This window comes from Chlorocebus sabaeus, chromosome 2 (genome assembly GCF_047675955.1).
Source record: "Chlorocebus sabaeus isolate Y175 chromosome 2, mChlSab1.0.hap1, whole genome shotgun sequence".
Lineage (NCBI taxonomy): Eukaryota > Metazoa > Chordata > Mammalia > Primates > Cercopithecidae > Chlorocebus > Chlorocebus sabaeus.
Window position 1 is genome coordinate 93,436,206 of NC_132905.1, and position 22,555 is coordinate 93,458,760.

The window sequence follows — 22,555 nt, forward strand, 5'->3', positions numbered from 1 at the left end:
CTGTTGAGTAACCATATCACAGTAAAGCTGAATTCTCTCACTAGTTTCTGCAAGTTCATATTTGTATTCTTTTGTTTCCTAATCTAATAAGTAGCTTGTCGTTCTTTTAGCTGATTGGACTATGAAAAGACAAAGTGCTGTGGTCCTTTCGTTTATTGTCATGCTGAAGACCACCAGAGCGGCTTTTGGGTTCCACTTACTCAAACACACATGCACTGCAGGCTTACCCAGCACCAAGTTTACTTAGCTTTAAGAAAGGACAGAGAGCAGGGAACACAGCTGCAGCCTTGAGGAGGACCTGGACACCAGCTTCCAGTGTCCATCACCACACGGGATACATTTTTCCCACAAAGAATGAGAAGCCAACTGAGGAGGAGATGAGAGCAGCACACGGAAGCTGCAGGGACCAGTCCCTCACACCAAATGTAGCACCAAGAGGGCACGTGCCTAACTCACGTTTCAGTGAGCTGCAGGCAGAAATGATGGCGAACAGTCAGCAGTGTGCCGGCCATGTAGAGCGTGCCCAGGGAACTGGGGGGATCACTCGTTTGCATACAGTGCCCCTGATGAGACCCTTATCTCTTAAGGACATTCTCATTCAGTTATTAGAAGAATTTTGACAAATCTCACTCAGGCTAGAGGTAAAAATTTCTAGTTCACAGCTATTAACTTTCCCCATACGTGAATAGTTTGTGATGATGAAATAGGGAAGGTAAATGTCTTTATGTTTCACTGTATTGTGTCTTTTTAGAAATTACACACTTTTTTTTTGTCTCCCAGGCTGGAGTGCAGTGGTGTGATCTCAGCTCACTAACCCTGCCTCCTGGGTTCAAGTGATTGCCTGCCTCAGCCTCCTGAGTAGCTGGGATTACAAGTGCCCACCATCATGCCCAGCTAATTTTTGTATTTTTAGTAGAGACAGGATTTCACCATGTTGGCCAGGTTGGTCTCGAACTCCTGACCTCTGGTGATCCACCCGCCTTGGCCTTCCAAAGTGCTGGGATTACAGGTGTGAGCCTCCGCGTCCTGCCTACAATTTGTTTCAACAGATGATGAACATGGTGCTGAATTCAGAAGATAGAGAAAGGGCTGCAGTAAATGTGCATCTTATGACTCTTGTCACCCAATTTCCCAAAGTTTTCCTCTGTTACCAGTTTCTTACGACACTGCCAGTGATATTCCATACATTTATGAATATTAATATATGTGCTTTTTTTTTGTCTTTTTTTTTTCCTTTTTGTGGAGAATGGGGTCTCGCTATATTACCCAGGCAGGTCTCGAACTCCTGGTCTCAAGCTATCCTCCCGCCTCTGCCTCCCTGAGAGCTGGGATTACAGGCGTGAGCCACCGCGCCCGGCCTATGTGTGCTTTTAAGATAAATGTTTTAAAGTTATAAAAGTAATACCCCAAAAGACAAAAGTAGTACCTATTTACTGCTTTTTAAAAAAAATCTAACTGCTTTTTTAAAAATCCTGAGTAGCTGGGACTATAGGTTTGCACCATGACGCCTGACTATTTTTTTGTATGTTTAATAGAGACGGTTTCACCATGTTGGCCATGCTGGTCTCTAACTCCTGACCTCAGGTGATTCACCTGCCTCAACCCCCCAAAGTTGGGATTACAGGCCTGAGCCATGGTGCCCAGCAAGCAGGTTTTTGTTTTTATTTTAAAAATACTGGATCTATTTTATAGTTTTATGTGAAAACAGATATCTCTTTGATTTAAAATACATCTAAAGCACTGGGCGCGGTGCCTCATGCCTATAATCCCAGCACTTTGGGAGGCTGAGGCAGGCGGATCATGAGGTCAGGAGTTCAAGACCAGCCTGACGAATATGGTGAAACCCCGTCTCTACTGAAAATACAAAAATTAGCCAGGCGTGGTGGCGCACGCCTGTAATTCCAGCTACTCAGGAGGCTGAGGCAGGAGAATCGCTTGAACCCAGGAGGTGGAGGTTGCAGTGAGCCAAGATCACACCACTGCACTCCAGCCTGGGTGACAGAGCGAACCTCCGTCTCAAAAAAAAAAAAAATACATCTAAAGCTGTCTTCATGACAATTTTTTTTTTGGTCGTAAATTTATGGTAAATCAGGGAAATTTTTAAATATATAAATCCATAATTTTTTTTTTTTTTTAAATAGAGACAGGGCCTCATTATGTTCCCCATGCTGGTCTCAAACTCTTGGGCTCAAGTGCTGGGATTACAGACGTTAGCCACCATGCCCAGCCCATAATCATTTTTTTACAGGTTTTGTGTGCTCCTGTTGCCGCCACAGGGGCTGGAATGCTAGGCAAACTGGTTTACTTTCCCCTGACCTGGCGGGCTCTCTGGCCTTCCATAGTTTTTCTTACACGGTGCTTTGTGGGAGAGAGAGAGAGTGTGTGTGTGTGCGGGTACGTACATGCTGACTGCCCCCCTGGAACCAGAGCTTTAGACTTAATAAAGCTTTCTCTGACCCCCTTATGGTAGTGATTTTTCTTTCCTATCCATCATGTGAGCATTTAAAGTAGTAGCTGTATGACTGATGGGTGGTGTCTGCTGTTGTGGTTTTGGTTCTAATGTTGTAGATCCTTTTTCGTGTGTGTGATAAAAGGTTATTTCAGTGATGCCGCAAGTGCCTTTAGGGCCTGGGATTTTCCCTGAGCTTTTCTGTACTCCTCCAGCATGCCTTCAGTCAGTACCCAGGAGTATTTAACTCAGAATCACATAATGGTTTGCCACTAGAGCCATGTGTGGAGTCTGTTTTCTTTGCAGTTGAAATGTTAGCAATTAACAACTGTCAGGCCGGGCGCGGTGGCTCAAGCCTGTAATCCCAGCACTTTGGGAGGCCGAGGCGGGCGGATCACAAGGTCAGGAGATCGAGACCATCCTGGCTAACACAGTGAAACCCCGTCTCTACTAAAAAAATACAAAAAACTAGCCGGGCGTGGTGGCGGGCGCCTGTAGTCCCAGCTACTTGGGAGGCTGAGGCAGGAGAATGGCGTGAACCCGGGAGGCGGAGCTTGCAGTGAGCCAAGATCCCACCACTGCACTCCAGCCTGGGCGACGGAGCAAGACTCCGTCTCAAAAAAAAAAAAAAAAAAAAACAACTGTCAGGAGAATTTTCTAAGTGCTGCTGTCTTATAAGGCCTGCAGTATGGAGCAGTTTGGTGATGTCACAGATTCAAAGCCACATGTGATTGGTTGGAACACCACTGGAATCCCAGGCCAGGCAGCTCATTCTGTCTCTGGGCCCGGGGTTCTTGTGTGGGTTGGCTTTCCTGCATGCGTCTTTGGGATCTAATATGTATAAATCTGTCCACACTCAGAGTGCTGACTCTTACCAGTGAATTCAATCTTAAATTGCATGAATATTGTGTAGTTTTGGCCAATATTGTGGGTAAGGATATTGAACTCTAAAGGGTAGGGCAGTCATTCCTTTATATTGGCCAAATTCTTTTCCTGTATTTTTTTTTTTTTAAGAGACAGGGTCTCATTCTGTCACCCAGGCTGGAGTGCAGTGGCATGATCATAGCTCACTACAACCTCGTGCTTCTGGGCTCAAGCGATCCTCCAGCCTTGGCCTCCTGAATAGCTGGGATTACAGGCATGCGTCACCATGCCTGGCTGTTTCTCATTTTTTATTTTTATAGAGAACAGGGTCTGACTGTGTTACCCAGGCTGGTCTCGAACTCCTGGACTCAAGTGATCCTCCTGCCTCAGCCTGCTATGTAGCTGGGACCACAGGTGTGTACCACAACTGTGGGCTCATTTTTAAATTTTTGTAGAGATGGGGTCTTGCTATGTTGTCCAGGCTGGTTTCAAACTCCTGGCCTCAAGTGATCTTCTGCCTCAGCTTCCCAGAGTGCTGCGATTATAGGTGTGATCCATTGTGCCCAGCCATTGTTCCTGAATCTTTTTTAAAAATAGTTTTTATTAAATATCGAGAGGTGTAAAATATTTAAAATATGTAAATTTTAAAGAATGAAAATACAAATCTTTGTATCTTTCACCCAAGTTTTAGAAGAACCTTTGCGATCCCCACTAAGCGAAGGTAACACCACTGCTCTGAATTTTACCATTTCCTATTCGTCATGGTCGTATCACATATTTGAATCTGTAAAAATACATTGTTTGGTTTCGTATGCCCTTCAGCACACAGACATGGTTGTTGTTTTGTGCTTCACTTTACTGTGCTCCGTAGAGACTATCTTTTTCACAAATTGAGGGTTTGTGACCACCCTGCATTGAGCAAGTCTGTCAGCGCCGTTTATCCACAGCATGTGCCCACTTTGTGTCTCTGTGTCACGTTTTGGGGGTTCTCACGACATTTCATATTTTTTCATTATATGTTATGGTGGTCTGTGACCAGTGATCTTTGATGTTTCTATGGTAATTGTTTTGCGACATCAAGAATTACACCCGTATGAGGCAGCAGATTTAATGTATAAATGTGTGGGTTCTGGCCGGGTGCAGTGGCTCAAGCCTGTAATCCCAGCACTTTGGGAGGCTGAGACGGGCAGATCACGAGGTCAGGAGATCGAGACCATCCTGGCTAACATGGTGAAACCCTGTCTCTACTAAAAAATACAAAAAACTAGCCGGGCGAGGTGGCGGGTGCCTGTAGTCCTGGCTACTCGGGAGGCTGAGGCAGGAGAATGGCGTAAACCCGGGAGGCAGAGCTTGCGGTGAGCTGAGATCCGGCCACTGCACTCCAGCCTGGGCGACAGAGCGAGACTCTGTCTCAAAACAAACAAACAAAAAAAATGTGTGGTTTCTGACTGCTCCACTGACTTGGCCATTCCCGTCTCTCCCCGCTCCCAAGGGCTCCCTATTCCTTAAGACACAAAAATGTTGAAAGTAGGGCAACATTGGCCCCTAATTTCAATAATAATGGTGGCTTCTAAATGTTCAAGTGAATGAAGAGTTGCATGTCTTTCGTGCTAGCTTTTACTTTAATTAATTTGAGATGGAATCTTGCTCTGTCGCCCAGGCTGGAGTGCAGTGGCGTGATCTGGGCTCACAGCAACCCCCGCCTCCTGGGTTTAAGCGATTTTCCTGCCTCAGCCTCCTGAGTAGCTGGGATTACAGGCATGCAGCACCACGCCTGGCTCATACTTGTATTTTTAGGAAGAGACGGGGTTTCACTATGTTGGCCAGATTGGTCTCGAACTCCTGGCCTCAAGTGATCTGCCTGCCTCAGCTTCCCAAAGTGTTGGGATTACAGGCTTGAGCCACCTGTAAAGAATCTGAGTTATTTACAATTTTTTAGTTCACTGAGCTGGCGACCCCAGGGAGGTCCCAGCATTGTATGGAAAAGGGACCCCCTAACTTGGGCTGCCTGGGTTTTGTCCTCAGGAGGAGTCTGTGATGCTCAGTTCTCTAATTTCGGCAAATGCCCTTTAGGCAGAAGCTTACTTTAGTGCTTTGCTTACTTGTCTCCTCGGGTGCCTAATTTTGTTGAGTGTTTACCAGCTGACCAGCTGATTTAGAAACGTTTTCTATAGTTAGTACGGCATTTTTAGCGTTTGTTCCGGCAAGAGTGTCGCAGTACCTTCTCTCTCAGAGCTCAGGAAATGGATTTGTTTTTAAAAATCTTTTTTTCCATGATCGTAAAGTTATGTTCATTATAGCAAACATGCAAAAGAAAGCCAAAGTAGAAAACACTAAAAATAAATTAAAAATTGGCCCCAATCTCTTACCTCAGAGATAAAAAGTTAGCATGTTAATCTGTTACCCTCTAACTTTTTTATGCATACAATTAAGATGACTAGACAACAACAGGCTTAGATTCTGTTTTTATTAAATTAGTTCTCTACACTTCTAAATATAGCTATGATTTAATATTATGCTATTAAATCATAATATTTCTATGATATAATAATATTATTTGTGCTTTTATTGTGGGCGGGCATACGAAAAGATCCCTTGGAAAATCCTCTATCTGCGATGAAGCTGGAGTAGACATTGTCATGTTACTCAGCATACCATTTCCAGGAGTCCTTTCAATACCTTCCTCCAGGATTTAGGCCGCTATGTCATCTCACTGCATTTGCGTATTTCCCCTTATGAGCCTGTGAGAGCTCTCCCTCCCTCCCTCCCTTTACCCCTTCCATCCTCTTCTTTTGTATCTTATTGCACCTTGCTTTTTATAAAAGATCAAAGCATATGCCAATTGTAGTGATCTCGGCTCACTTCAAGCTCTGCCTCCCGGGTTCACACCATTCTCCTGCCTCAACCTCCCGAGTAGCTGGGACTACAGGTGCCCGCCACCACGCCCGGCTAATTTTTTGTATTTTTTAGTAGAGACGGGGTTTCACCGTGTTCGCCAGGATGGTCTTGATCTCCTGACCTCGTGATCCACCCGCCTCAGCCTCCCGAAGTGCTGGGATTACAGGTGTGAGCCACTGCGCCTGGTCTATTATTTTTATTCTTATTTTTATTATTATTATTTTTTGAGATGGAGTCTCACTCTGTTGCCCAGGCTGGAGTGCAGTGGTGCGATCTCAGCTCACTGCAACCTTCACCTCCCAGGTTCAAGCAATTCTTCTGCCTCAGCCTCCCGTGTAGCTGGGACTATAGGTGCTGGCCACCACGCATGGCTAATTTTTGTATTTTTAGTAGAGACAGGGTTTCACCATGTTGGTCAGGCTGGTCTTGAACTCCCGACCTCAGGTGATCTGCCTGCCTCAGCCTCCCAAAGTGCTGGGATTACCGGCGTGAGCTACTGTGCCCGGCTATATATTTATTTTTATATTTTTTGAGACAGGGTCTTGCTCTGTCACCCAGGCTAGAGTGCAGTGGCATGATCCTGGCTCACTGCAACCTCCATCTCCCAGGTTCAAGTGATTCTCCTGCCTCAACCTCCTGGGTAGCTGCCATTGCAGTTAATATTACACACCAACCCATAAACATCATTGGAAAGGAAATAGTATGGTCTAGATTATAAACAAGTCCCCCTTATAACTAAATGAAGGTAAGCTAAATAAAATGGGGCTGGGAGTATAGCCTCCTTTTTATAGTCCTAATTTAAAATATCCTAAGTTTAGTAAATATATTAGTTAGGACTGAGCAGCTATCTTGAATAAACATCAGCAGGGCCATGGCACTCTTACGGTTTTTAGAACAAGATTAACAGAAAAATGGTCAACGGAGAGGTATGCAAAATAATCTCAATAAATGATACTGGATCTCAGGTGTACACAAGGAAAGCATCACCCACAGAGGCAGGACGTTGGATACCCAGGTTAGCTGAATAAGAGAAACTCAAAAATGATTGTCATGGCTGGGCACGGTGGCTCACACCTGTCATTCCCAGCACTTTGGGAAGCGGAGGTAGGTGGATCACCTGAGGTCAGGAGTTCAAGACCAGCCTGGCTAACCTGGCAAAACCATTTTTAGTCTCTACTAAAAATACAAAAATTAGCTGGGTGTAGTGGTGCACGCCTGTAATCCCAGCCACTCAACAGGCTGAGACACGAGAATCGCTTGAACCCCGGGAGGTGGAGGTTGCAGTGAGCCAAGATTGTTATCACTGCACTCCAGCCTGGGTGACACAGCAAGACTCTGTCTCAAAAAAAAAAAAAAAAATTCATAAAACTAAGCTTGGTAATCACTATATATATATACACACATACATATATACACATATACATCATACACACAGATACATATCTGTATTTTTTTTTTTTCTTTGAGGTAGAGTCTTGCTCTGTCGCCCAGGCTAGGGTGCAGTGGTGGGTGTTATTTTGGCTCACTACAGCCTCTGCCTCTCGGGTTCCAGTGATTCTCCTGCCTCAGCCTCCTGGGAAGCTGCCATTACAGGCATGTGCCACCACACCTGGCTAATTTTTTGTATTTTTAGTAGAGACAGGGTTTCACCATGTTGGCCAGGCTGGTCTCGAACTCCTGACCTCAGGTGATCCACCTACCTCGGCCTCCCAAAGTGTTGGGATTACTGGTGTGAGCCATGGCACCCAGCCAATGTTTTTTTGTTTTAGTAAAAAGAGTCTTTTGATCATATTGTTCCCTTTCAAAGCTGCTGCTACATTTTGTTTTTATTTTTTGAGACACGGCCTCACTCCGATTGCCCAAGCTGGAGTGCGGTGGCACGATCATATCTCACTGAAGCCTTGACCTGGGCTCAAGTGATTCTTTGACCTCAGCCTCCCAAGTACCTGGGACTACAGGCACACACCACCACACCTGGCTAATTCTTGTAATTTTTGTAGAGACGGGGTTGTGCCATGTTGCCCAGGCTGGTCTTAAACTCCTGGACTCAAGTGATCCTCCCGCCTTGGCCTCCCAAAATGCTGGCATCACAGACGTGAACCACTGCATCTGGCCTGCTTCCATGTTTTTAAGTTACAATTCAACTCTATTGCTGATAAATTTTGTTGTGTATGAGATGCATATGTTTTGAGTTGACTAACTTAGAGTTACTAGCTATGGAGTCGCACGGAATACTAAAACCATGTAGTAAACCAGTCTCCCAGAAGATAATGGATGTTTCAGTTGTAAAGATGTAAATTTGAAGTGTTATCATTGGCTAATATAAAATAGATTTTTTACTAGATTAGCAATAAAACAAACATTTAATTATTGAAAGTCAATTAAGTACTAAAAGACACACACACATACACTCCCTCTCTCACACATTTCAAAAATAAGATGCAAGGCACATAAGTAGCATTATATCAAACCAGAATGCAGTAGGATATTGATTATATTTAAATAATTATTTTTCTTTTTCCTTCTGTAGGTGACGATGGCTTAATAGAATTTACCACAGTTACTTTAGAGTCTCCGAAAGCATTGCTGGCGGAGGCCTGACTGGGAGGCAGGGGATGTGACTCCTTACTTTGCGAAGGCTCCTCTGAGCCTTTTGCAACACCAGGACTTGATTGGTCAGTTTTCAACACGTAGCCTGATCCAAAGAGTTCTTCCATGAGACTGCTTTTCTTATCTCTGAAAGTTGTATCCTTCACTTTTATTCTGGAAGACTTGCCAAATGAGGGCTCATACCCACTGTCAGAATGCTCTAGCTCCATTTCCTGTCTGTTACTGAGATGCTTGCTCGTACCCTGACTGTACTTCGTGTTGCCGGCATTGGCTGGCCCCCCTGAAGCAGGAAGCCCATGGTGCAGATTTTCAGTCGCTTCTGTGAATGAGTAATGCCTTCTTTGCCTGAGGGGGCCTTTCGTGTAGGGGGCAGTGCATTTGTCAGGTGTGTCATCCATGCCATTTCTCTGCAGTCTTCTTTTAAACTTTTCTCTTACTAGAACATCATCTTGAGTGCTTTCTCTTTCAGGATGAATAACTTCAATTATTTTTGGTGGTAATTCTTGCTCTTCTTTCACAAAAATGGTTTTCTTTTCTTGGTCTTCTTTTTTGTCTTTTTGTCTTCCAGTATTCTCCAGCAGTACTTGCACTTCCAAATGTTTCTCTTCCCTTGATAAATCTGTATTAGAAAAACAGGCAATTTAGTGCTGTTTAAAATGAATGGATCTCTATTTCAGGATGGCATGTCTAGGACACTTATTTGCACCGCCTCACAAGCACATTGAAATGACAGAAAAGGTAAGAAAATGGATGCATAGACAATAGGTTACAGAGAAGGGTGCTATTATATTAACAAATGTGTTATGTTATAGTTTCTTAGAATTTCCCAAGCAAATGGGAATTATGAAACCAAAAGAAAAATGACATTCATTGAAGAAGAAATAAAATTTGCCAATAAGGTTATTAATAGACGTTCAACATGACTAACTGGATGTAGTGCCAGTTAAAACAGTGATGGCTGGGTGCAGTGGTTCACACCTGTACTTCCAGCACTTTGGGAGGCTGAACCAGGAGGATTGCTTGAGCTCAAGAGTCTGAGACCAGCCTGGGCAACATAGCGAAACCCCATCTCTGCAAAAAATACAAAAATTAGCTGGGCGTGGTGGTACATGCCAGTAGTCCTGGCTACTCAGGAGGCTAAGGTGGGAGGATCACTTCAACCCAGGAGGACAAGACTGCAGTGAGCCGTGATTGTGCCACTGCATGCCAGCTTGGGCAACAGAGCAGAGCTGTTACAAAACAAAACAAAACAAAACAAACCAATGAGAACATTTTTCATCCATCCAATCGACAAATAATTTCTAGAGCTGGTGAGAAGATGGGGCAACGGGAATGTTTGGTCCCCACTGGTGGGTGTGTTATTGGCACAGCGTTTTTGGATGGCAATTTGGCAGTATCAGTCAACATTTTAAGTGAATATACTCTTAGACCCAACAACTTCTTCTTAGAACAAACCTGCAAAAAATAGACAAAGATAAGTGCAACGATGTTCACTGCAGCATGGTTTAGTAACACTAAAACCTCCCAAACATCTGCCGAAGGAATCATGGTTAAATAAGGTATGGCATGTGCAGTCTGTGGAATTCCAGGCAGTTATTCTAGACGATGAGCTGGATCCATGTGAACTGATGGGGAGAGATGTTCCCATACTAGAATATAAGTACATGAGGGCAGGGTTTGCACTGATGGGGAGAGATGTTCCCATACTAGAACATAAGCACATGAGGGCAGGGTTTGCACTGATGGGGAGAGATGTTCCCATACTAGAATATAAGCACATGAGGGCAGGGTTTGCACTGATGGGGAGAGATGTTCCCATACTAGAATATAAGCACATGAGGGCAGGGTTTGCATGTGCTTCCTGCTGTCTCCCTAACGCCTAGAAAACTGTCTGACACATAGTGTATGTGCACAAAGTATTTGTCAAATGAATGGATACACTTTCTAGGACAATATGAATTAGGACAATGGACTGAAAAATAAGCGGAAAACTTAAACACACCAGTGACCACAGTGCAATTGCAACTGATGATCAGTTTCCACCAAACTGCAACAGAGAGAGTGGCTTTATGGGTGAGTTCTGTCAAATTACTGTGTTATTTAAACATTATTTGGCCTCACAACTAAGGTGAGGCCCTTCTTGGTCCTCTACTGAATGCCCAATGTGTTCAACAAGGGCTCTCCATGCTGCCTAAGGGAACACGTCTGATTTGCAGCCCTGAGTAAACTCTGGGACTCATTCATCATGCATGTTCTTTCCTCAGAAGCTGCTCTTGCCCAGCCTTGTGGGACTGCACCCAGATCTCCCATGAGTGGTGATGTAACATGAAACAATAAGCCACATCTTCAAAATTCCAAAGGAAAATGACCCCCAACTTAGAGTTTCCTATCTAGGCAATTATGAATCAAGTGTAAGGGCAGAATAATGACACTTCCAGATGAGAGGTATACAAATTTACCTTACCTGCACCCATTTACAAGAAGCTTGTGAAGGTTATGCTCTTTAAAACATGATGTAATTTACCAAGAAAGAGGAGGACTTGGCTTAGGAAAGAGAAGATCCAGTAGAGAAGGGGAGTGACAGGAACCTGCAGGAAATGATGAAGGGCAATCCCAGGATGCTAGCTGCACACCAGAGATGAGGAGACAGACTGGGATCCCCGCTCCATTAGACCTCCAGGTACCAAACACCAGGTGAGCCGGGGCCTTGGCCTGTCTTGCCCATGGCTGATGAAGTGGTGTACTCTCTATCAAACCCTGCAGCCTGGGCCAGCTGAGGACTCTCCTTGCACCCCACAGAAGCAGTTTGTTTCCACCTACTCCCAAGAGCTGGAGGTAAGCTTTGGTGATCTTAGAATAAGAAATTTTGAGCAGCCCGTTCTCTCGGCCCTAGCTCTCTCATGACCTCACCCACTGACTGGGCCCTTGTACATTCAGGGGAGCTGAAGCCGGAGTCCTTTTCCTGGAAGTCTTTATTCAAAAGTGGCAATATTGCCCTTTGCTCAGCTGGATTTGAATAATTTGCTACTCAGTTTTCCAAAGCTGAATATATTATTTAAGGATACTATTATGAAATGAATGTTTGTGTTCCTCCCTCCCAAATTTCATATGTTGAAGCCCTAACCCCCCAGTATGGCTATATTTGGAGACTGGGTCTTTAAGGAAGTAATTAAGGTTAAATGAGATCACAAGGTTGGGGCCTTCGTGATGGAATTAGTGTCCTTATAAAAAGAAACAGTGGAGCACTGGTGCTCTCTCCCTGACCCTCCTTGTGCAAGCACTAAGGAAAGGCCACATGAAGACACAGTGAGAAGTGAGGCATCTAAAGCCAGGAAGAGAGCCTCAACCAGAAGCCAAAGGGCTAGAACCTTGATCTTGGACTTCCCAGCCTCCAGAACCATGAGAAAATAAATAAATGTTGTTTAAGCCAGCAGTCTATGGTATTTTCTTATGGCAGCCCAAGCAGACGAATATAGCTATATATAGACAGGGAGCTGTGAGGGAAAGCAAGGGAATGACTGGCCTAAAACCCAAGATGGTGGTGGTTTCTGGTGGGCAGGGTGAGGGGATATGATTGTGAAGGGCCCATGGGCGTTCCAAGGAGCACTCATGTACTGTTTCTTAAGCAGGGTACTGGGTACACAGGTGTTCCTTTTATTAGAATTCTGGAAACTGTTTTATGATTTTTTTTTTTTTTTTTTTTTTTTTTTTTTTTTTTTTTTTGAGATGGAGTCTCACTCTGTCGCCCAGGTTGGAGTGCAGTGGCATGATCTCAGCTCACTGCAACCTCTGCCTCCTGGGTCCAAGTGATTTTCCTGCCTCAGCCTCCTGAGTAGCTGGGATTACAGGTGCACACCACCATGTCCAGTTAATTTTTGCATTTTTAGTAGAGACAGGGTTTCACCATGTTGGCCAGGCTGGTCTCAAACTCTTGACCTCAGGTGATCCGCCCACCTCGGCCTCCCAAAGTGCTGGGATTACAGGCCTGAGCCACCGTGCCCAGCTGTTTTACGTGTGCTTTATATACACATATAGTAATTCACAATAAAAAAAATCCAGTAAGACAGACTTTAAAAAGTTGTTAAAATTACCTTCATATTTTGTCTTAGAATCCTCTTGCTTTGGTAGTTTATTGACACAGTGAGGAATTTCACGATTTATTTCAGTTGATTTTTCTTTATGATCCATGTTTCCTGTTGCCTTTTTACCCTATGATTTAGAAAAGCAGCAAAAACACATTTTGGGGGGTCTACATAACTTTAAATTGCATTTTAGTCTAACGATTACAAATACTTTTCACATAGAACAAGTGACTGTAGCCTAATTTATTTTTGTTAAGACATGTTTAATTAGATACTGTAAGATTCCAAGTTTGCTGTACCTTAGTTGTCAAAGGTGGAACATCTGATTTTTGGGTTCCCTGGTGTCTCATACTTGTGAATGGCAAACTTTTTCTGTCTGCTTGGACTGATTTTGTTGAAGAAACTATAGAACAGGTAGATTATATGTAAGAAACATATTTTACATTTGGATGCAATATTGATTTTAAATATAAAATAACATTAATGCAATGTAATAATAAAGTAGACTAAGTATTTTCTAAATATTCTATATATATACATATAGCATTTGCTAAGTTTCCTGTTTTTCCCTTCAGGGCCCTTGCTTTGTCTTACTTTGGGCCCCACAGTGTTAGAGTACAAAACAAGTAGGTGTTAGGATAAGACAGTGTTGCTGTTGGAGGACAAGGCTGTCCTTTGTGGATGGGATTCAACAAGGCAGACGTGTAACTGTGAAAGGCCAGGCCACCGAGCCATCCTGTGGCAGAGCTCTTGAATATCAGTGGTTAGACTGTCTGTGCTAAAGCACATGACCACTAAGTCTAGACTGCACTTGCCCTGAAAAGTGAAGGAAATTATATCTTTTAAACACCCCCTTGGTTGATTCATCATCTCTATTATTCTAGATTATAAGCCAGAAGCACACAAAGGCAGGGAAGGAAATTTGAGCTTGTTGCATCTGGAAGTAAACATGTAGCTACTTCTTCTAATAAAACAGGGCTGAGTATTCCTATGCTACGTCTGAGTCGAATCTGTTGCTGGGAGATCTTGGGGGGAAGTGCATGTGGTCTTGAAGGAAAGAAGACTCTTCACCAATGAGAGGTATACACTAATGATATATTACACTCTACTAGTGGCATCAGTAGAGACGAATCTCAAAAACATTATGCTGAACAAAAGAAGCCAGATACAAAAGAGTTCATGCTGTGGGAGTCTACTTACGCAAAATTCTAGAACAGACAAACTAAGCTATTGTGACCAAAGGAAAGTCAGTGGTTGCCGGGTGAGGTAGGGGACTACTGACTGCAGGGACACGAGGAGGCTTCCTGGGGAGGTGGAAATATTCCATATCTTGATTAGGGTGGTGGCTCCATCGGTATAAGCATCTGTCAAAACCCACTGAGCTGCGTACACACTTAAAATGGATGCATTTTATTGAGGTAAAGTATACCCCAATAAAGTTCATTTTGAAAAGCCATACACTGGCTAACAGATACACTTAGAAAGTTCCCTTTTTGGCAGACATTTTGCTTCAGATAACTTCAAGAGGCTGAAGTTATCCTCTTGCTCCACCTGAAGAAAGGACATAAAGGGCTGTGCTGAGGGTAGGAGAACAGGAAAGCATTTCTCTTCCTTTCTAGCCATCTCATCATCTCAGTCTCATTATTCTTCTAGAATCACAAAATATATTTTAATGCCTAATGAAGTGATTTTTGAAAATATCCATTATTTTGGCTACATAAATTAGGACAATCTGACTAGATACTTAAAAATAGATTTTGAGCAAAAGTAATTAAAACATACCTTTTGGATAGTCCTCTGTGTCGTGTAAATTTTTAAGTATTCGATGACTATAGATGTTTTTAATTTCAAGCTCACGATCCTTTTCCTAAAAAGAACCACAAAACCAATTTTTCTATAAATGTTTGCTTTTGTCAACCCTGATTTCTTTTAAAAACAATTTAAATGAGCTCAGTATCCTTTGAATAAAATCTATAGATCTTAGAAGTAACAGAAATAGGCCATATCATCCTATACCATTCCTGACATCAAAAAGTACTAGCTTTTTAAACAAAGTCACACATTATTGTAATTGGGACAGTATTTTTGAAGAGCCTTGCAGGTAAGCTTGTCCACTGGTTTCCTTCTGTCCTGTGGGCCTTGAAGTTTATGAAATATTCTTCTGTACTGTGCCCTACAGTAGCCACTAGCTATATGTTGTGATTTCATTTAAATGAAATTAAATTAAAATTTAGGTTGTCAGCCCCACTATTTGTATTTCCAATAAGTGGTCAGCAGCTGCGTGTGACTAGTGACTACAGTATTGGATGGCACAGGTGAACATTTCCGCCATCTAATAGAAAGTTCTATGAGACAGGGCTACATCTAGACAAGGGCAGTGGGGGGAAAGCCTAGAACAAGGGTATCATTGTTCCATTTTAAATTTCAATATTGACTTTTTTGAGTCTTGGCAAAACAGATGTTTTGAAACCTTAACTTGTTGAGGAACAAAAAAAGGGTTTTTATTAAATATCAAATGCTCCTTCTCATATGTACACCAGGAGGCAAGAAAGGCTTTGGATTCACGACCATTGAATTTTAGTAACAACCATGGTTAAGAGAGGTGGGCATATAGGAAGTGAGGAGGAAGGAAGCCAGGGATGTCAGAGTGTGACAGGCATGCATGTGCACGCGCACACACACACACACGCACACACGCACACACACACGCACACACACACACGCACACACACACAGAGGTGGCCAGGGAGGGGTGGGGGCGGGGGAGAGAGAGAGAGAGCGCGTTTGTCTCCTTGTGCTCCTTAGGGTCAAATCTATGGGCCAAGGGATATGTAGGGCGTAAGTAACATCTCTGCAGTTTGGGAAAGTCTCAGTGCAAGAGGCCTCAGTGTGGTCCAGGAAAATTGCAAGCACCTTAAAAAGCGCCTCCCAGCCCCATTCATCATGGAGCTAAAGTAACGTGGTATTGCCCAAGTGGTAAGTCAGAAAGGGCTAAATACTGTCTTCAGGCCACAGACTGTGCTTCCCTTCCCTGTGCAACCAGTAGACCTGTGGAGGGAGCTGCACTGCTCTGGAGTCCTTAAGGTTACAGGTCCAGGTGCTCCCATAGCACAGGCTTTGCGATAGAGAATCTAGCCAGAGATCAGATGGAGGATGCATCTCAGAGCATTTGCATCAACAGTCAGCAAGGGAAGATCACCAGGATTTATTTGACCAGACTGAGAAGAGGCCAGGAGTTTTAGCTGCCACATTTAGTACACATCAGACAGGGTCCTGGGAATTTACGACCAGTCACTCATCAGGAGAAGCAGGTCTAGAGAGGGGCCAGAGGGCAGAACACAGACCAGAGGCCTCTTTTCCGCTCCACCAAGAGTACACATATGTTTTCTCTCATGCCCAGGATGCCATCTCCACTGAGACAGAAGATAGGGATGAGGAAAAAGTCTGCAAGTCTACGAGACAACCTAGCATAAGACTGTTTGGAGTCAGAAGAGACTGTGATGAGCTTGTATCCATTTCTCCTTGTCCAACTGCCACCCTCATCCCTAATTTGTGGGACTGGGGCTCATAAGGAAGTATGGCTCAGTTACAGAAAATAAAGAACATGATGTATTTTTGTACCTGAATTGTACAGTGTAGATTTTCTACTCATTGAATCATAAAATTAGTTTATTATCAGAGGTACACAAAGGGATAAAACACGAGACTATTAATCTTTTCTAGAATTTAAGTTTCTGGAGGCAAAAATGTTAACAGTTCATCTCTCTTTTCTTATTGTGGTAACACTTAGCCAAAAGAACAGTAAATGCTGACAGTTCATCACCATGAAAAGTTGATCAGGTATATTCTGGATAATAGCTTTCAGATGAAGGATACTGTGTAAAACATTTTAGAATGATTTTTCATCCATACCGGTTAAGAAACATTTTCATATTTACAGGGACAAATTTTGGTTACCTGAAAAATTCAGTTCTACCTTTTGATTTGGTCTGGACACTTGGAGGTCAGCAACAGAGAGCAGGAAGGAGGCAGAGCAAGAACAGGGGGGCCGCCACAGGGGCGGTGGGGGTCAAATGGAAGCAACCTGGAGGATAGTCCTCCTTGAGGCTTGGAGCAGAGCTTCAGGTTGGGCACCACGACAGAGCTGGGCCAGAAGTCTAACACAGCAGGCTGGAACACAACCCGGGAGACTCGTGTAGTTGGGTTCAATCAGTCAAGGCAAACAAGAAGACAGTCCGTGGCTGGGAATGTTCATGGAATGCTCGTGGAATACTCAGCGCAGAGACTCCCGCAAGCGCAAAGGGTATCAAGTAAGAGTTAAAGGGGAAGTTGGGTCATGGTGTGGAATCATATTAAGGTCAGCGTTGATGGCTTGCAGAACTTAGATAGAAAGCAATGTCTTAATGCAGGAGTGTGACTGTAGCCTGGGTATAAGACGGGTGGCAGTACCTCATGTGGGAGCTGTGGAAGGCTGACATCCCTCTTCTTTCTTCGGCTCATACTCCAGAAGTGGGCCTAGACCTTGGTGTGGGATCACTTTGAAAATGAGTTTCAAAGTAAAGAAACAGAACTTTTGACCTTTGGGACCAGACTCTTCCAAGCTCAAACAATGACTTTCGTTAATGTAGCAGACTGTATTTTCCTAGAATTCCCACGACAAGATTTCTAGTCCCATATGCTCTTCAAGGACCTTGTGACACCCTACCAAGAGGTGGAGTTCACTGCTTGAACTGCCTAGGACCACCTTGTCACTGCAGAAGTGATGCTGTGTGACTGCCAAGGCTAGGTCATAAAAGGCAGTGTTGCATCTGTCCGGTTCTCTCCCTCTCTCTCTCTCTCTCTCTCTCTGTGTGTGTGTGTGTGTATCTGTGCATATTTTAGTTTGTGATTGTCTATGTTTGGTTTCATTAATCTAAAAAAAAAGGAAAACCCCTTTTTTATCTTCCAGAAATTCTTTGTTAGATCTGGTAGTTTTGGTATCCTTTCTGGGATTCTGGATTATTTTATTTATTTTTAGAGACAAGAGTCTCTCTCTGTTTCCCAGGCTGGGGTGCAGTGGTGCCATCACTAAAGCCTCCAACTCCTGGGCTCAAGAGATCCTCCTGCCTCAGCATCTGGAGTGGCTGGGATTACAGGTGTGTGCCACCATGCCCAGATAATTTCTAAATTTTTTTGTAGAGACAGGCTTTGTTCTGTTGCCTTGGCTGCTCTTGACTTCTTGGGCTCAAAAGATCCTTCTGCCTCAACTTCCCAAAAAATGGTGTATGCCACCATGCCTGGCTTGGAGCGTTATTTTAAAAATACATTTTCTGTCATTTCTATGGGGCTTTGGCAGGGAGGGACAAAAAGCATGTGTTCGGGCAACCTTCTTGATCTAGCCATTTCTACTCTTTTAAAAATGCACAAAATATGTAATCTCAAAAACATTTTTCCCTTTGAAACTTTATTATACAAATAAAAAAAAAATATATATATATATATATAAAAAGTAGAATAGTACAGTCAACCTCCACTAGCCCATGCCCCGGCTTCACTAATGAACAGCTCATATCCTGTTTCCCACTCTCTCTGGCCCCACTCCCCAGCCCTGGCTTATTTGAAGCAAATCTAGCCCTCTAATAACTTATTTCAGTATCTGTAGCAAACAAGGGTATCCCTTTTAAAACCTAACTGCAGTGTCTTCATTCCACTTCCCCCAATCAATAATTCCTTCACATAACCAAATATCCAGTTTGTTTAACATTTTCCCCATTTTCTATCATTTTTAAAAGGTTTGAATTAGAATGTAAACAAGGTTCAAAACACTGTGACTGATTAATATATCTCTTACTGTCTTTTAATCTATAGGTTCTCACTCTCACCTCTTATTTTTTCTGCTTTGCTACTTAATCGTAGAAATGGGGGTATCTGTAATGCAGTTTCCCATAGTCTCACACTGCTGACTGCATCCCATCCTGAGCATGTTCTCCCCTCTGCTTTTCAATTGGTAGGTAGAGCCCAGTGTGTAACCAGGTTTAGGTTCGGTTCTTTGGCATGAGTAGGTGGTGGTGTGTACCTCTGTCAGGAAGCGCGTATCTCTTTTGTGATACTAGGAGCCATTGATGATCATTGATTAGAGCCATTAATTCATTAGGAGTTTCCAAAATAGTGATATTCCAATCCTGTCATTCCTTCTTCATTATTGAGTGGAATGCTTTTATAAGCAGGATCTTATTCCCTCACAAATGATTTGGTTACTCTGAGGGGTCGTTCATACAGGAAAGGTAAAAATGTTTGCCTCTTGTCCTCTACTGACCAGTCTTCAAAATAGCATGCTGTTCCCTAGTATCTGCCACAAGTGACTCATCACTGAGGCATTTAGTTTTTTAAGTATCACTATGAACTGTGGATTCATTTGATAAGTTTTAACCTGGGCAGTTATCTTCATTGATCCTCAAATTTCCCCATCTTTGGCCAGTAAGAACCTATTCTAGATGGGCCTGAGTCCTTTTGATACTACCCTAATGGTCCTTAATAGCTTCCTTGCTTTTGTATGACAATATGTTCCAGGCCCATCTAATGTATTTCCTGTACCAGACCTAGAATTTTTTAGGGAGCCTTGGTTTGTTTTAGTGGGATATGGAACTTACAGACCATAATCTGGGTGCTGGGGGTATTCATTGCTCCTGGCTACTCTGAGACTATTGCATACTTTCACTTCAGATCAAAATCAGGACTATAGGATTTTTATTTGACTCTCTCTTCTGTACTTTTTTTTTGTCCATCCCCCAAATCCCAGTTCTCAATGACACTACCATAATCTATCAGGAGTTGTATACCGTAAGATATACACAACATTCTCAAAACAACAACGTCACCATCATTACCAACAATATCATTACTAAACAGTGTCAGATGTTTTGTAAAGTTATTTGTGTCCTTACAGTGCATCTCACTGGCCATATGCAATGACATTATGTGTTTTAAGTCACTTGGAATGACTTCCTTCTGTGGCTCTGTGCCACCAATAGGATATAGTCAGCGTTCCCTGTCCACAGGTTCTGCATCCTGCAGTTACAAAGGGCTAACTGTATACACATTTGGGTTCATTTGCATTTTACTTTGGATATTTAGGGATAGCATTTTATTTTACTATTTTATTTTATTTTTTATATTTTATTTTATTTTTTTATATTTTATTTTTTATATTATATTTTATTTTTTATATATTATTTTATTTATTTATTTATTTATATTTTTATTTTTTATATATTTTATTTATTTTATTTTATTTTATTATTTTATTTATTTTATTTTATTTATTTTATTTTATTTTTTATTTTATTTTATTTTATTTTTTATTTTATTTTATTTTATGTTTGAGAGAGTCTTGCTCTGTCACCCAGGCTGGAGTGCAATGGCACAGTCTCAGCTCACTGCAACCTCTACCTGCGGGGTTCAAGTGTTTCTCCTGCCCCAGCTTCCCCAGTAGCTGGGATTACAGGAATGCGCCATCACACCTGGCTAATTTTTTTATTTTTGTATTTTTGTAGAGATGGGGTTTCACCATGTTGGCCAGGTTGGTCTTGAACTCCTGACCTCAGGTGATCCGCCCACCTCGGCCTCCCAAAGTGCTGGGATTACAGGCATGAGCCACGGTGCCCAGCTGCTTTTTAATTTTTTTTTACATTTAATTCTGCTTCATACTTACGGAAAGATTTATATGGTTCCACAAAGAAATCTAGGTTCTAGAGCTGTCCCTTCTACTCTATTCTCCTTTTTTTCTGCTGTTATCCTATTATTGGTTTCTTTTTTAAATGTAGGCAAATAAGTGGATATATTTCTGTTGCTTCCTTTATCTTAAGTAGGATTGTATTAGTCCGCTTTCAGGCTGCTGATACAGACATAACTGAGACTGGGTAATTTATAAAGGACACAGGTTTAATGGACTCACAGTTCCACATGGCCGGGGAGGCCTCACAATCATGGTTGAAGACAAAGGAAGAGCAAAGGGACTTCTTACATGGCAGTGGGCAACAGAGGACTTGTGCAGGGGAGCTTCTTTTTATTTATTTATTTTTAATATATTTTTTGAGACAGAGTCTCCCTCTGTCGCCCAGGCTGGAGTGTGGTGGTGCGATCTCTGCTCACTGCAAGCTCCGCCTCCCGGGTTCACGCCATTCTCCTGCCTCAGCCTCCCGAGTAGCTGGGACTACAGGCGCCGCCACCATGCCCAGCTAATTTTTTGTATTTTTTAGTAGAGACGGGGTTTCACTGTGTTTGCCAGATGGTCTCGATCTCCTGACCTCGTGATCTGCCCGCCTCGGCCTCCCAAAGTGCTGGGATTACCAGTGTGAGCCACCGCGCCCGGTGGGGGAGCTTCTTTTTATAAAACCATCAGATCTCGTGAGACTGATTCACTGTCACCAGAACGGCACGCACGGGAAAGACCTGCCCCTATGATCTAATTACCTCCCACCCATCCCGCCCATGCCTTGTGGGAATTGTGGGAGCTACAATTCAAGGTGAGATTTGGGTGGGGACACTGCCAAACCATATCAAGGATATTAGTTTCGTCTGCCTCCCTTTCTTCACTTACCAATGTATCCTAGAGATTATTCCATAGTAGTGCATCAAGATTCTTTGTTGCTATTTACAGATATATAGATATCCATTGTGTGGAGGTACATTTAATTTTCTTTTTAAAAATAAATTTGGATCTTACTGTATATAGAGTTTTCTATCTTTTCATTAAGCATTTCTTTTAAGTATTAAGCATTTCTCTGTTAAAAATGATTATTTTTATTTTTTATTTTTTTGAGATGGAGTCTTACTCTGTAATCTAGGCTGGAGTGCAGTGGTACAATCTCGGCTCACTGCAACCTCCGCCTCCCAGGTTCAAGCAATTCTCCTGCCTCAGCCTCCCGAGTAATGGGATTACAGGCACGCATCACCAGGCCAAGCTAATTTTTGTATTTTTAGTAGAGATGGGGTTTCGCCATGTTGGTCAGGCTGGTCTTGAACTCCCAACCACAGGTGATCTGCCCGCCTCAGCCCCCCAAAGTGCTGGGATTACAGGTGTGAGTCACTGCGCCTGGCAAGAAATGGTTTTTTAATGGCTGCATATTATTCATATTTATATGTCTGCATGAGGAAGCGCAAAATTTATTTTAAAATTCCCCAATTGTGTCTCCATATGTGTGTGTGTTTGCTGTGACCAGGGGATCTTGAAGTCTCTTCTGTTAGATTTCTCAGCTAGCTGCAATAGCCATGCCTATGTTCTGTGTATTCTTTTTGAAGTTTCCTGGAACTCCATAGAAAAAAGGAAAAGAACTCTTTTTTCTTCTTTACAAAGGAATAATTTTCTTTCTTCCATCCTCCAAATCCCAGTTCTCAATGATACCAACAAATTCATCAGATGAATTATCCAACTCGTCCAGCTCCGTCCAAACTCCTCACCCCCCAGTATTCTTCTCCTGTCTCTGAGTGATCTCAACGTTCCTGAGGAATCTAAATTGCCTACTTGTCATAAAATAGTTAAAGATCAGGCTGGGTGTAGTGGCTCACACTTGTAATTGTAACACTTTGGGAGGCCAAGGCAGGAGGACTGCTTGAGCCCAGGAGTTTGAGACCAGCCTGGACAACACAGTGAGACCCCGTCTCTACAAAAATT

The 22,555-nt window shown here is 42.9% G+C and overlaps 2 protein-coding genes across 17 annotated transcripts in view; one reads left to right on the forward strand and one right to left on the reverse strand.

Moving 5' to 3' along the window:
- The window catches only part of GET1 (guided entry of tail-anchored proteins factor 1), a 134,522-nt gene that overhangs the window by 17,892 nt on the left and 94,075 nt on the right, over nt 1–22,555 (forward strand). The gene's annotated exons all lie outside the window — the stretch shown is intronic.
- The window catches only part of LCA5L (lebercilin LCA5 like), a 45,741-nt gene continuing 30,825 nt past the window's right edge, over nt 7,640–22,555 (reverse strand). For 5 of the 10 annotated variants that reach the window (XM_037984810.2, XM_037984808.2, XM_037984806.2 and 2 more), the window contains 4 exons: nt 14,686–14,770; nt 13,203–13,306; nt 12,913–13,030; nt 7,643–9,440 (listed from right to left, as the gene is read on the reverse strand). In XM_037984810.2, the coding sequence (XP_037840738.2) occupies nt 8,710–9,440; nt 12,913–13,030; nt 13,203–13,306; nt 14,686–14,770 (1,038 nt within the window). In that variant the 3' untranslated portion in view covers nt 7,643–8,709. Of the gene's footprint in view, nt 9,441–12,912; nt 13,031–13,202; nt 13,307–14,685; nt 14,771–22,555 lie in introns of all 10 variants that reach the window. The other 5 variants (XM_007968262.3, XM_037984811.2, XM_073010654.1 and 2 more) reach the window with 2 other exon arrangements.